At 42.4% G+C, this 14,077-nt stretch overlaps 1 protein-coding gene across 2 annotated transcripts in view; it reads left to right on the top strand.

Moving 5' to 3' along the window:
- Positions 1 to 1,081: 1,081 nt before the first annotated feature.
- The window catches only part of tmem131l (transmembrane 131 like), a 39,931-nt gene continuing 26,935 nt past the window's right edge, over positions 1,082 to 14,077 (top strand). The window contains exons 1-8 of one of the 2 annotated variants that reach the window (XM_045214148.1): positions 1,082 to 1,161; positions 1,932 to 2,036; positions 5,478 to 5,555; positions 7,137 to 7,317; positions 9,029 to 9,087; positions 9,186 to 9,291; positions 13,293 to 13,398; positions 13,636 to 13,774. In XM_045214148.1, the coding sequence (XP_045070083.1) occupies positions 9,052 to 9,087; positions 9,186 to 9,291; positions 13,293 to 13,398; positions 13,636 to 13,774 (387 nt within the window). In that variant the 5' untranslated portion in view covers positions 1,082 to 1,161; positions 1,932 to 2,036; positions 5,478 to 5,555; positions 7,137 to 7,317; positions 9,029 to 9,051. The remainder of the gene's footprint in view (positions 1,162 to 1,931; positions 2,037 to 5,477; positions 5,556 to 7,136; positions 7,318 to 9,028; positions 9,088 to 9,185; positions 9,292 to 13,292; positions 13,399 to 13,635; positions 13,775 to 14,077) is intronic. The other variant, XM_045214149.1, reaches the window with a different exon arrangement.

Raw genomic sequence — 14,077 nt, forward strand, 5'->3', positions numbered from 1 at the left:
GCACGCCCCATGTCGCAAGAATCTGTACACAATTCCTGGAAGCTGAAATTGTCCCAGTTCTTCCATGGCCTACATACTCACCAGACATGTCAACCATTGAGCATGTTTGGGATGCTCTGGATCAATGTGTACGATGCTCTGGATCGACGTGTACGACGTGTTCCAGTTCCCGCCAATATCCAGCAACTTCGCACGAGGATTGGTGCAACATTGCACAGGCCACAATCAATAGCCTGATCAACTCTATGCAATGTTGCGCTGCATGAGGCAAATGGTGGCTGTGTCCATCTCTCTCCATCTCTATCTCTCTCTCTCTGTAGGCCACTGGGGCTGCCAAGAGCTGAAACCATATGCATACACAACCCCAGCCAGGAACTCCCAGTGACACTGCTGTCAATGTTTACATCCAGTAGACATTTTCACATGCCTTCGTTCCACAGAAGGGTGAGTGTGTTTGTGTGTGCCTTCCCTTCACTCGGACGCTCCCTCCCTCTCTCACTCAACCACACCCCCGTCCATCCAGCTTCTCGCTACAATCTCTATTTTGCTTCCTTCTCCTCTTTCTCTCTGTTTGTTTCTCTCCCTCGCGTCTCTCTCTCTCCCTTTCTCTCCTTTCTCTCTCACACTGTTTTTCTCCTCACTCTCTTCTTCTACTTCTCTCTACCCCCCTCCCTTTCTCATGTCAGTCCCTTGGGCCACCAGTACAGCTATTGAAACTCTCAAACTGCCATTGAAACCCACAGCATTTGCTCTGCTTAGAAAATAAATTAAGCACAACAACGTTGCATCACACTCTTGACAACAGTGCATGTTACATCATTGCATATCACATTTTCTCCTATCGATTCCACACTGAAATTAACCCAATAATCATTCACACAAGGTCTCATTCTCAGCATGAGTCTCATATGAGTGGTGGAAGTTGTGTGGCTCCGTTTCAATGTCCTCACCAACATACTACTGAGAATGAAGTCATGCTAGTATGGACATTGTAACGTAGTCATTGCCTTCGGTGAACCCTGACCCCGTGTCCTCTCTTCTTTCAGGTGATCCCACCCCGAGGAAGGCCTCATTTAAACTTGTCTTCCACCCGACTGAGGAGGCAACATAGAAAACTCATTATTTATAAACACATCTGCCCACGGGGTGCTCTCTTACCAGGTCAGTATCATATGCTCGTATGACTACTAACGCTCCCTGGTCTGTGTCCCAAAAGGCTCCCTATTTAGTGCACTACTTTTCACCAGGGCCCATATGACTCTGGTCAAAAGTAGTGCACTATAGAACAGTGTTTTATTTGGGACTTATGCCCTGACCCACGACCAGGGGTCTGTTTTAATATGGACAAAAAAATAACGTGTGCCCGGTAGAAGGCATGTTTAAGTTAGTTTTGCAACACAGCAAGTAATGGCTGTGATGTGATATTTGGCACCCTTGACCTCTGACCTTTTAAAGACTCATCAAAGCAGATGGTTGTTAACAGAGTGACATTAGCACTATTAATAGTTCATTAAGGATTAGTTCATGGTTCTTGGTAGGGAGATAAGGGTGCCTAAGCCTAAATATATCCTGTTTATCAGTGAAAAGGCACAATTTAGTTCACCCAATCATTACATTACTTATGTTTCCATGAAATAAGCTATGGGTATTGTGATATTACGATGATCCACTCTCTAGGGTTGTATATGTCATGGCCACTATTAGCATAAGGAACATTAGTATGCTACCTTGGATTCATTCACTCCCTTTGTTTTGTGATTTAATATTCTGTGGTCTAGAATATTATCACTCCCTTTACAATGGCCAAGTAAACAAAACTCCACTTTTGTATTGCACTCTCTTCTGACACATTAAATGTCTCTCAAGGTAAAATAAGTAATTTTTTTAATTTATATGAACTGTCCCTTTAACAGTGATGTCCTTTCACCCAGGTTTTTGGTTTGGGCGTCTACCGGGGCTCTATAAAGGGGGTCCATAGGAAGGACAGCGTCCTCATATTCCCCCACATCCAGAGCATCAAGCTGAGCCAAACTCAGGTACGTCCATTCCATTAAACTCAATACACTTTATTTATTCCCCAACAGGCAATTGTTCCTGGGCAAGAAAGTCAACAGACAACACATGGCAACAGGATAGATATGTTTACTACAACATGTACCATAACGCCACACACACACACACACACCATACCTACAAACAAAGACGTTTACCACAATATTTATCACAACATACACCAAGTAGAAGACTTGCTAGCATGGCCCTCTGTCCTGCTCTGCAGTGTGCAGGCCTTGCTGTATTGTCTGACATCTGATAGCCAGCAGCAGCTGACTTCTCCTCTTTGCCAGACCTGATACGGAGATAACAAACATACACACACACACACAGACACACACAGACACACACACACACACACACACAAAACACCCAGATGCATAAAAACACACTTACGTGAGAGGCATACACACACATATACAAGGTATATACACATTAATGCACGCACACACTCTCGAAGCATGCACATGCATGCACACAATCTCTGTCATATTTGTGTATACACAATCACACACACACACACACACACACACACACACAGAGCATGCAAACAGTCACATCACACATGCACTCGCACCGACTTTTAATAACATCAAGGGAAGGAGTGAAAGCGGCACGAGGCTTCTTCGGAGGAGCGTTACCCTCAGCAACAGGAAGCGGGTGGCAGTTACAAAATGTCAGCCTGGCTGCGTTCTCACAATCACTCAGACTTGATTCTAGTCTTTATATATACACAGTACCAGTCAAAAGGTTGGACACACCTACTCATTCAAGGGTTTTTCTTTATTTTTTTACTATTTTCTACATTGTAGAATAATAGTAAAGTCATCAAAACTATGAAATAACACATATGGAATCATGTAGTATCCAAAAAAGTGTTAAACAAATCAAAATATATTTTTTATTTGAGATTCTTCAAATAGGCACCCTTTGCCTTTACGACAGCTTTGCACACTCTTGGCATTCTCTCAACCAGCTTCACCTGGAATGCTTTTCCAACAGTCTTGAAGGAGTTCCCACATATGCTGAGCACTTGTTGACTGCTTTTCCTTCACTCTGCCGTCCAACTCATCCCAAACCATCTCAATTGGGAGGTCGGGGGATTGTGGAGGCCAGGTCATCTGATGCAGCACTCCATCACTCTCCTTCTTGGTAAAATAGAACTTACACAGCCTGGAGGTGTGTTGGGTCATTGTCCTGTTGCAAAACAAATTATAGTCCCACTAAGCCCAAACCAGATGGGATGGCGTATCGCTGCAGAGTGCTGTGGTAGCCATGCTGGTTAAGTGTGTCTTGAATTCTAAATAAATCTGTGTCACCAGCAAAGCACCCCCACACCATAACACCACCTACTCCATGCTTTACGGTGGGAACTACACATGCGGAGATCATCCGTTAACCCACACCGCGTCTCCCAAATACACAGTGGTTGGAACCAAAAATCTCAAATTTGGACTCCAGACCAAAGGACACATTTCCACCTGTCTAATGTCCATTGCTTGTGTTTCTTGGCCCAAGCAGGTCTGTTCTTCTTATTGGTGTCCTTTAGTAGTGGTTTCTTTGCAGCAATTCGACCATGAAGGCCTGATCCACACAGTCCCCTCTGAACAGTTGATGTTGAGATGTCTGTTACTTGAATGAGATGTCTGTTACTTGAACTCTGTGAAGCATTTATTTGGGCTGCACTTTCTGAGGCTGGTAACTCTAATGAACGTATCCTCTGCTGCAGAGGTAACTCTGGGTCTTCCTTTCCTGTGGCTGTCCTCATGAGAGCCAGTTTCATCATAGGGCTTGATGGTTTTTGCAACTGCACTTGAAGAAACTTTAAAAGTTCTTGACATTTTCCGTATTGACTGACCTTCATGTCTTAAAATAATGATGGACTGTCGTTTTCTCTTTTGCTTATTTGAGCTGTTCTTGCCATAATATGGACTTGGTCTTTTACCAAATAGGGCTATCTTCTGTACACCCCCCCCTACATTGTCACAACACAACTGATGGGCAAGAAATGGAAAGAAATTCCACAAATTAACTTTTAAGAAGGCACACCTGTTAATTGAAATGCATTCCAGGTGACTATCTCATGAAGCTGGTTTAGAGAATGCCAAAGCTGTCATCAAGGCAAAGGGTGACCTATTTGAAGAATCTCAAATATAAAATATATTTTGATTTGTTTAACACTTTTTTGGTTACTACATGATTCCATTTGTGTTATTTCATAGTTTTGATGTCTTCACTATTATTCTACAATGTAGAAAATAGTAAAAATAAAGAAAAACCCTTGAATGAGTAGGTGTGTCCAAACTTTTGACTGGTACTGTATATATATTGTTTTGCAAGATGGTCATTGTTATTTCTCAGTATGGTTTACTTATATAATCAACCACTTATTTTGAACACTCTTCTTCTGTTACAACACTGAAGTTTTACAAGACAACATATGAGCTGCGTCTTAAATAAATGGCACCCTATTCCCCTTAAATAAATGGCACCCTATTCCCTATATAGTGCACAACTTTTGACCAGTGCGCTATATAGAAATTAGGGTTTTGCTGAAGTAGTGCACAATAAATGGAATAGGGTGCCATTTGGGATACACTCAGTTTCTTCACTGATCTGGATATTATTTTATGAGAGGTTTCTTTATTACTAGACAGGGGTTGTGAGAGTAAAGTCGTTTGTGTACGGTGTTTGTGTTGCTGTAACACGGCCTGTTGAGCTGCTGAACATATAAAGAGGTTTAAATATAGACCGAGCTTTAGCAGCCAGATGCTAATTTAGTCCCCCCCTCCCTTTCTTTCTTTACTCTCTGTCACTTTCTCTCTCTCTCTCTCACCAAGTCATTGGATGAGGTCACTGCGTGTAGCTTTGAGCTAACCACCACTTTTGATATTAAATAATGCACTGTTACCTAAGTCTAAGGTCTTGACTAGTTAAGACTTGTGTTAAAATAGGGTCAAATAGATCTGCCTTGTAGTTGGGATAACCTACAGGTCATGTTAATAAATCAATCAGTTTTGTATTTAAAAAGCCCTTTTTACCTCAGCAGTTGTCACAAAGGACTTTACGGTAAATAACCCGGTCTAGAATCACAAAGGTCATAGGGTTCAATGACTGAGAGGGCAATAATGCTGTTCATGTATGTTACCAATGTTTTGCTTAATATAACCTCACATAATTAGTTTAGTTTGTTAATTATGCTACACATGCCTGTATTTATTTATTCACTAGCCCCAGTAGACTTCCATCTAAAATGTAATTTTGATCTTTAATCTGGATTAAACGGTCTTCAATTTATTACGTCTAATCAACATGACCTTTCAAGCTATTCATCTCATCAAAGAGCATTGGGATGAAGGCTGAGTTTTCAACCTTGATTGTATGTTTCTGCTATTGACTCTATGTTCTCTGTTTTGCTCTTACAGGAAGATTCTTCCAACATCACTATCCTGGGGCTACTGCTGGAGTGCAGTTTACCCAAGACCATATACAGCCAGCCGCAGGTACTGGGCATCTCAACCACTGTTTCACTATAATGTTGTCAATATGTAAATGCATTATTATTTTTCAAAGACCCAAAGACACTTTACATTAGTTTAAAATTAACACGAGACAATAACAAAAACAGTGCCAGACTAAACAGAGACGCATATTTATGACCACTTTATATTTTCAAGACAACCTATTTGTGTTTAAAGGGCAAAACGTTTAAATTACAAAGGCCTTATTCCATGCAAACTGTAAGAATAACTTTGAGCGTTGTTATTACAGGCATTTTCATAACATTTATGGTCGTTTATTATTATTTTTAATTTTTTTTCCAGCAATTGTCAATATGAGTGCTTAATACTCAACTGTGTGTACTCACTATCTTGTTGGCTTCACGATAATCACAAGGCATATTCTCCTGTAGTCAGTTATAAGGCCTATTCACATGAATTGTGGCTGTAAAGTTTTCTGCAGAATCATTGCTCGTGATGAAATTGTTTGGAAGGTTATGTGTACAGGAAGTGTATTGAGTGAGCTGCAGTGTTGTGATATCTGACTGCAGTCTGGTTCCTCAAGAAGCCCCAAGGATAGCGAGACCACTTGCTAGGCACATAATTGCTTTCTCACGAGACTGTTAATTGGCCGGGAGCTTCCCTAAACACAGGTGGCGCAATCACCACCATGACGCAAGCCCCAGCCACCACTCTTATCTCCCAAACCTAACCCAACTTTGTTTTGTTTGTTTGATGCCTTGTGAATACTACTAGTATGGTCTAGCCTGGTTCCAGATCTGTTTGTGAAGTATAGCCAACTCCTATGTTCAGGGGGGATAAGTACTAATATGGCGTCTTTAGGAAGTGGCCGGTAGTCTGTGTGTATCTGTTGTATCCACAGGGGCTTGGTGTTTGTTATTGTAGGCCCAGGCCCTGTGGCGTCTAGCCAGGGATAGCGAGCTGTCTGTTTCTTAAGTCCAGGCCTGAGTCACTCCTGGTCCTAAGACGACAGAACCTGGTTTGCGCCGTGCTTTGCACCCCTCAGATGCTGATCTTGCAGGATAAATGGAGGGTTAGTGAGTTAGGTACAGTGCTGAGGGACTGGAGAGAAGTAGGTTAACACACATAGTTCTGCCTCTATGTGGTCCTCTGTAGCTCAATTGGTAGAGCATGGCGCTTGTATGCCAGGGTAGTGGGTTCGATCCCCGGGACCACCCATACGTAAAAAATGTATGCACACATGACTGTGAGTCCCTTTGGATAAAAGTGTCTGCTAAATGGCATATTATTATTATATCATTATGTATATACTGTATGTGTGTGTACACGCATGCACACACACACTCTTTTTTAGGATTCTCCCTCTTCATCTCTTCCTCTTTTCCATTTCTTACACAATTTCTCATTTTTCTGTCACCCTGTCCCCCTTTCTTGCCCCCCAATCTCTCTCCACGTTCCACTCTCCCACGTTCCACTCTCCCACTAATCGCTCTTTCTACACTCTTCATTCTCTCTCTTTCCTCTATTCAACCAACCCCCTCCCCCTTTCTCCCTCCTTGCTCCCTCTGCATAACTGGTATGCCTTTCCTGCCGTTTCCCCAGGGGTCCTGCTTCCAGAGCGTTGAGGACAACGCGGCCGGGGTGGAGCAGCGACTCAACCTCCAGATCAGGCTGTCGGAGCGCACAGAACGCCCCGCTGACCTGGACAAGCTCAAGCCCTACGTCATCGAACACATCCTAGTCCTATTGGTCGCCTCAGCGACGGGCCGCGGCTCCGCCAACGGTGGGTGTCGGGGGCTAGGGGACTAGTTTTTGGGGGAGGAGGTGGGGTAAGGCGTGAGAGCTATAGGAATAACTTCAACTGTTTTAGGATGTTGGTTGGTTTCAATAGAGAATGTTGGTAGTCTGCGGATTTAGGGACCTCTGCACTCCGCCTAAAGAAAAATCTGGGAGAAACACTGATTAGGATTTGGGAGCCTTACCACTGCTGCACCATTGAGCAAATTACCACAGCTAGTTGTAGAATCAAACATGTCCTTCCCCAAATTCTCATCTTAACCATTAAAGGGGAAACGGCAAAACTGATCTTAGATCTGCCCATAGGTGCAAGTTAATGCTGTATCCTCATCACCACCACACCCGATATTACATACACAGGACAATTAGCGCTCCCTTATCAAGGCCAGACTATACTGTGTAGATTAGGCTACATCTCCCTGCTAGAAGATCCCTATCACACCAGGCATGTAGCCTATAGATTGATGGTAGATTAACATTGTGTTTGTCCCAAATGGCACCCTATTCCCTACATAGTCCACTAGTTTTGACCAGGTCCCATAGGGTCTGGTCAAAAGTGCACTATATAGGGAATTGGGTGCCATTTGGAATGCAGATATTGTTTACTGTTTGGTACTAGGGGCCAGAGATGGGTGATTAGATGTTCTTTCCTTGATCTTCTGTCCACTGATTTCTACATCATAAACAACTAAGGGATGTTTTCCTGGCTTTCTCCAGTTACATTTTAATCTAATAGTAGACTTAATATGGGTCCGGGAAACAGACCCTATTGTAAGTGGCCCTATATGCACTATGGCTGTGAAGTCAACCTGTTTTCCAATCTTTTCATGTCAGTTTACTACATGTGTGAAAGAAAACATGCATCATTTGACATTAAAATGCTTTTAGGAAAGTAACATTAGATAGAACATTTATTTCTGTGAAACAGTACTAAAACGGTGAACTTAGTGACCCCCAATGAATGGTTGGTCATTCATTGGTTTGCCAATACAATGCAATCGATGGAGGTGAAACGGTAGCACAGGCACTTTTTTATCCACAGTCTCACTTGCAGAGAAACCTGAGGTTGAAAGGAATTGCCAGAGCCAAGGAAATCAGCCCGAAGTGTCAACTCAGCGCTTTTACCCACCAAACTGCTGCAATGCTGCTGTAGAGTAGAGCACTCAGGTTTTATGATCGCAGCATATTGTATATGTAATCACCTCCTTTCACTTAATACTACTGTGCAGATCAAACCAAAGTATCACTGCTTTTCTGTTTCAAAACTGAAACCACCTAGTGAGTAACATTAGATCTAATTTTAAGTTAATTGTCAGTCATCTGACCTCATATGAGGAGTTATATCAGTCAATTTTTGTATTGTGTACAACAGAATGGGATAGATGGGGCATTTACGTTCTACCTTGGAATGTGCATCATAGAGCATCAGCATTACGCTCTTAGATGATGTGCATGGAGTATAGGCACAGTACCTAACAGGATTAGCTCTCAATCATGTCAAGTAGCCCTGAAGATTACTTTGTTATTGACTGTGTCTGTCTAAAGGTGGATGTATCCATTTTGTGTGCATAGTGACACCTACCAGCGACAGAGAGAAGTGCAAATTTCAGTGTTTTGTTGGGCAGTATTTATTCTATTCTGTCATCAATGTTAATAACATGTCCATTAACCTATTATGTCTTTATTCTATCCTACAGGGGAGCCAAAAATAGGAATTTATATGTTGAATTCAGGAGGAAAGAAACTTTATGTGAAGGTAAGTTTCTGTGCAAACTCATGCAGAGTACTCATATGGAGTATATTTAATATGTATTCAGTATTACCCATGCAGGAGTTTTTTTCTTTTTTTCTTAGGAAATGCAGTTGTTATCCGAAGTGGATAGCACTCTGGAGTTCAGCCCAGTCCTGCTGAGAGCATCAGCGACAAACTTCACACAAGTGGCTACACTAGCCTGCAGAGGTATGTTTCAATGGAAGGTAGAGAAATACTGTGGTAATAATGTTGATATCTTAAAAGAAAAGGAAAACCTGCAAACTGCTCTTGATATGTCATCATCATTCCAACGCACCTGCAACAAGCAAACTCAGCTGTGCGAGAACTTTTCCTATTTTGCTAATGAGTTGATAGTGTGTGTGTGTGTGTGTGTGTGTGTGTGTGTGTGTGTGTGTGTGTGTGTGTGTGTGTGTGTATATTTAAGCAATAAGGCCCAAGGAGTTGTAGTACAGTGCCTTCAGAAAGTATTCATACCCCTTGACTTATTCCACATTTTGTTGTTACAGCCTGAAATCAAAATGGTTTAAAGTGCTTTTTTTCACCCATCTATGCACAACACCCCATAATGACAAAGTGAAAACATGTTTCTAGACAATTTTGCAAAGTTGTTGAAAATGAAATACAGAAATGTCATTTACATAAGTATTCACATCCCAGAGTCAATACTTTGTAGAAACCGATTTGGCAGTGATTACAGCTGTAAGTCTCTAAGAGCTTTCCACACTTGCCCATATATTGCCCATGTATTATTTTCAAAATTCTTCAAACTCTGTCAAATTCGTTGTTGATCATTGCTAGACAACCATTTTCAGATCTTGCCATAGATTTTCAAGTAGATTTAAGTCAAAACTGTAACTCGACCACTGAGGAACATTTACTGTCTTCTTGGTAAGCAACTCCATTGTAGATTTTGCCTTGTGTTTTAGGTTATTGTCCTGCTGAAAGGTGAATTAATCTCCCAGTGTCTGGTGGAAAACAGACTGAACCAGGTTTTCCTCTAGGGTTTTGCCTGTGCTTAGCGCCCATTACGTTTTTATTTTTTTATATCCTGAAAAACTCCCAAGTCTTTAGCGATTTACAAGCATACCCATAACATGATGCAGCCACCACTATGCTTGAAAATATGGAGAGTGGTACTACTGTATTGGATATGCCCCAAACATAACACTTTGTATTCAGGACAAAAAATGGATTGCTTTGCCACATTTTTTAGCAGTATTACATTAGTGCCTTGTTACAAACAGGATGCATGTTTTGGAATATTTTTATTCTTTACAGGCTTCCTTTTCACTTTGTCAATTAGGTTAGTAACTGCAATGTTGTTGATCCATCCTTAGTTTTCTCCTATCACAACCATTAAACTCTAACTGTTTTAAAGTCATCATAGAGTACCATAGTATGAGTCTTAATACCCATAAAACCTAGCGGTCAAACAGGGAAATGGTTCCAATCGTTTTTCCACCATACATTTTTTCCCATAGGGGATTTTAGAAACACTTAAAATAAGGGTTGTGTTTCATGTAGGCCTACCCTGGCGTGATGTTTTGATAACAACGCAACGTGGAGTGCCTGGATGCAGCCCTTAGCTCTGGAGCAGGTTTTCATCAAGGATCTCTCTGTGCTTTGCTCCGTTCATCTTTGCCTCTAGCCTGACTAGTCTCCCAGTGCCTGCCGATGAAAAACATCCCCACAGCATGATGCTGCCACCACCATGCTTCACCGTAGGGAGGGTGCCAGGTTTCCTCCATTCGTGACGCTTGGCATTCAGGCCAAATAGTTTAATCTTGGTTTCATCAGATCAGAGAATCTTGTTTCTCATGGTCTGAGAGTCTTTAGGTGCCTTTTGGCAAACTCCAAGCGGGCTGTCATGTGCCTTTTACTGAGGAGTGGCTTCCGTCTGGCCACTCTAAAGGCCTGATTTGGTGGAGTGCTTCAGAGATGGTTGTCCTTCTGGAAGGTTCTCCCATCTCCACAGAGGAAATCTAGAGCTCTGGCAGAGTGACCATCAGGTTCTTGGTCACCTCCCTGACCAAGGCCCTTCTCCCCCGATTGCTCAGTATTTGGAAATAGCCACAGGATGGTTTTTCAATACCGTTAACTATTTCTTTGAAGTTTTCATTTGAATATTTGTAGCTATTTTTTAAGTAAATACCTGCAGTCAACTATGTTGAGATAAAGAAGATTGCATTTTCCATTTCACCTGTCACATAATTTTGAATTATGAAGCTTACCGGTAGTCATATTTACATTTACATTTTAGTCATTTAGCAGACGCTCTTATCCAGAGCGACTTACAGTTAGTGAATAAATCCTTTTTTTTATACTGGCCCCCCGTGGGAAACGAACCCACAACCCTGGCGTTGCAAACACCATGCTCTATCAACTGAGCTACATCCCTGCCGGCCATTCCCTCCCCTACCCTGGACGACGCTGGGCCAATTGTGCGCCGCCCATGAGTCTCCCGGTCGCGGCCGGCTGCGACAGAGCCTGGATTCGAACCAGGATCTCTAGTGGCACAGTTAGCACTGCGATGCAGTGCCTTAGACCACTGCGCCACTCAGGAGTACGTGGTGTTTGTTTACAAGCACACAACGACGAGAGACTGGTGTCTTGTGAGTCACTCACTGTTGTGCAGCATGTGCCAGGTGATCTAGTTACAGTATGGAATTCACAACTCAACGTTTGCCAGCTAGATATCTTGTATAAATTGTTCACAATGCGCTCATTAGCATTTAGTTAGCATCCTCTATGGGATTCTACATGTACTTGTTAGCATTGCTAACCTTCGGATTACAAAGGCTCAGTGGGGTTTAGAAATAGCGATCCTTGTGTTCAGTGCTGGTATTACCAAATATCCAGGTATGGCACAAGGTTGGTATGAAGGTATGACAATCTGGATATCACCCAAGCCTAGTTGACAGTGCATGTCAGAGCAGAAACTATACTCCGAGAGAATTGTGATGAGGCGTATATCTGGGGAAGGGTATAAAATAATTTCTAGAGTGTGGTCTCCATCATTGGGAAATTGAAAAAATATGGAACTACCCAGACTCTGCCTAAAGCTGGCCGTCTGACCAAACTGATCAACCGATCAAGAAGGACCTTGGTCAGGGAGGTGACCAAGAACCCAATGACCACTCTGACAGAACTACAGAGTTCCTTGGCTGAGATGGAAGAACCTGCCAGAAGGACAACAGTCTCTACAGCACTTCACTAATCTGGGCTTTATGGAAGAGTGGCCAGACGGAAGCCACTCCTGAGAAAATGGCACATGACAGCATGCCTGGAGTTTGCAAAAAGTGACGTGAAATATCGAACATAAGGCAAAAGATTCTGTGGTCTGATTAGACAAAATTTGAACTGTTTAGCCTGAATGGCTATGTCTGGAGAAAACCAGGCACAGATCATCACCTGTCTAACACCATCCCTACCGTGAAGCATGGTGGTGGCAGCATCATTCTATGGGGATGCTTTTCAGCGGCAGGGACTGGGAGACTGGTAAGGATAGAGGGAACAGTGAATGGAGCCAAATACAGGAAAATCCTAGATGAGAACCTGCTTCAGAGTGCAAATGACCTTAGACTGTGGCGAAGATTTACGTTCCAATAGGATAATGACCCCAAGCATACAGCCAAAGCAACGCTGGAATGGCTTCAGAACAAGAATGTGAAAGTTCTTGAGTGACCCAGCCAAAGCCCAGACTTGAATCCCATTGAAAATCTGTGGAAAGACTTGAAGCTTGCTGTTCACCTCCATTCCCCATCTTGAGAAAATCTGCAAGGAAGAATGTGAGAAAATCCCCAAATCCAGATATGTAAAGCTGATACAGACATACCCAAGACAACTCAAAGCTGTAATAGCCGCCAAAGGTGCGTCTACAAAGTATTGACTCATGGGGGTGAATACTTATGTAAATTAGATATTTCTGTATTTCATTTTCAATACATTTGCTAAAATCTCTAAAAACCAAAACATCTATTTAATCAATTTTGAATTCAGGCTGAAACACAATGTGTAATAAGACAAGGGGTATGAATACTTTCTGAAGGGACATTTATGCCATTCTAGATATGTATTTAGCTGCTATCACTATGAAAAATACAACTGTCCTATTTTAGCTGGAACGTAACTGCTATCTACTGTCAAGAACCTCCTACTTTAAAATCAAATGTTATGACTGTGTTCAGCAGGGTCTCTGCCAGGTCAGGGTAGAAGATGCTCCAGTCATATTAGCCTACAGGTCCTGGGGAATCACACAGTGAACACTTTCCCTGGCTTCCACATCACACACAGGTAAGACCATACAGATACTCTGCTCAAATGGAGCATTCAATTGTATTTTCTACCCTCAAGGTGTGTTAGAGGACGACTTTTATGTTCTGTTTTTATTTATAAAGTATAAAATCCAGATAACAAAACATCTCTAGAGAATGTAGTGAATGGGTGTTACATTATCAACACAATTCAAGAGACAGAGTGCCTCTCACTCCTATAGAGCACTTTCAATGGTTGTCCCTCCTCTCTCTCTAGGGGGTTGGAGCTGTCTAGTCTCTTCCAGGTGAGGCAGTGGGGGGCAGACCACGTGGACCTGTGGCTGTCCAACACTCTCCACTTCCCCCTCACCGTCCAGGACGCCACCCTCTCCCCAGAGTCCCAGGGCTTATTCAAGGTAGGGGTGGTGGTCTTTTTTTGTAGTTGCGCTTAGCATCTCAGAAGATAGCTACATCATACAAATGTTGACATTTCTATGAAGTCGACCAGAAGTTATTGTTAAAGGTCAACTCGATAGAAATGTCAAAGTTCAGCCCGAAAGCGATGTGCAAAAGTAGTTTGCCTTTTTAAATACAGATTGGTACAGGCGCTCAACTCAGCCTCTCAAAATTTCACAGGCTTGGTTTCCCAGGTTAAAATATGAGGTAATAAAATCTGCGTAGTTACAGTTGAATCAGTTGAATCTCCTGCTGACCGTCTG

This window comes from Coregonus clupeaformis, unplaced genomic scaffold (assembly GCF_020615455.1).
Source record: "Coregonus clupeaformis isolate EN_2021a unplaced genomic scaffold, ASM2061545v1 scaf0202, whole genome shotgun sequence".
Taxonomy (NCBI): domain Eukaryota; kingdom Metazoa; phylum Chordata; class Actinopteri; order Salmoniformes; family Salmonidae; genus Coregonus; species Coregonus clupeaformis.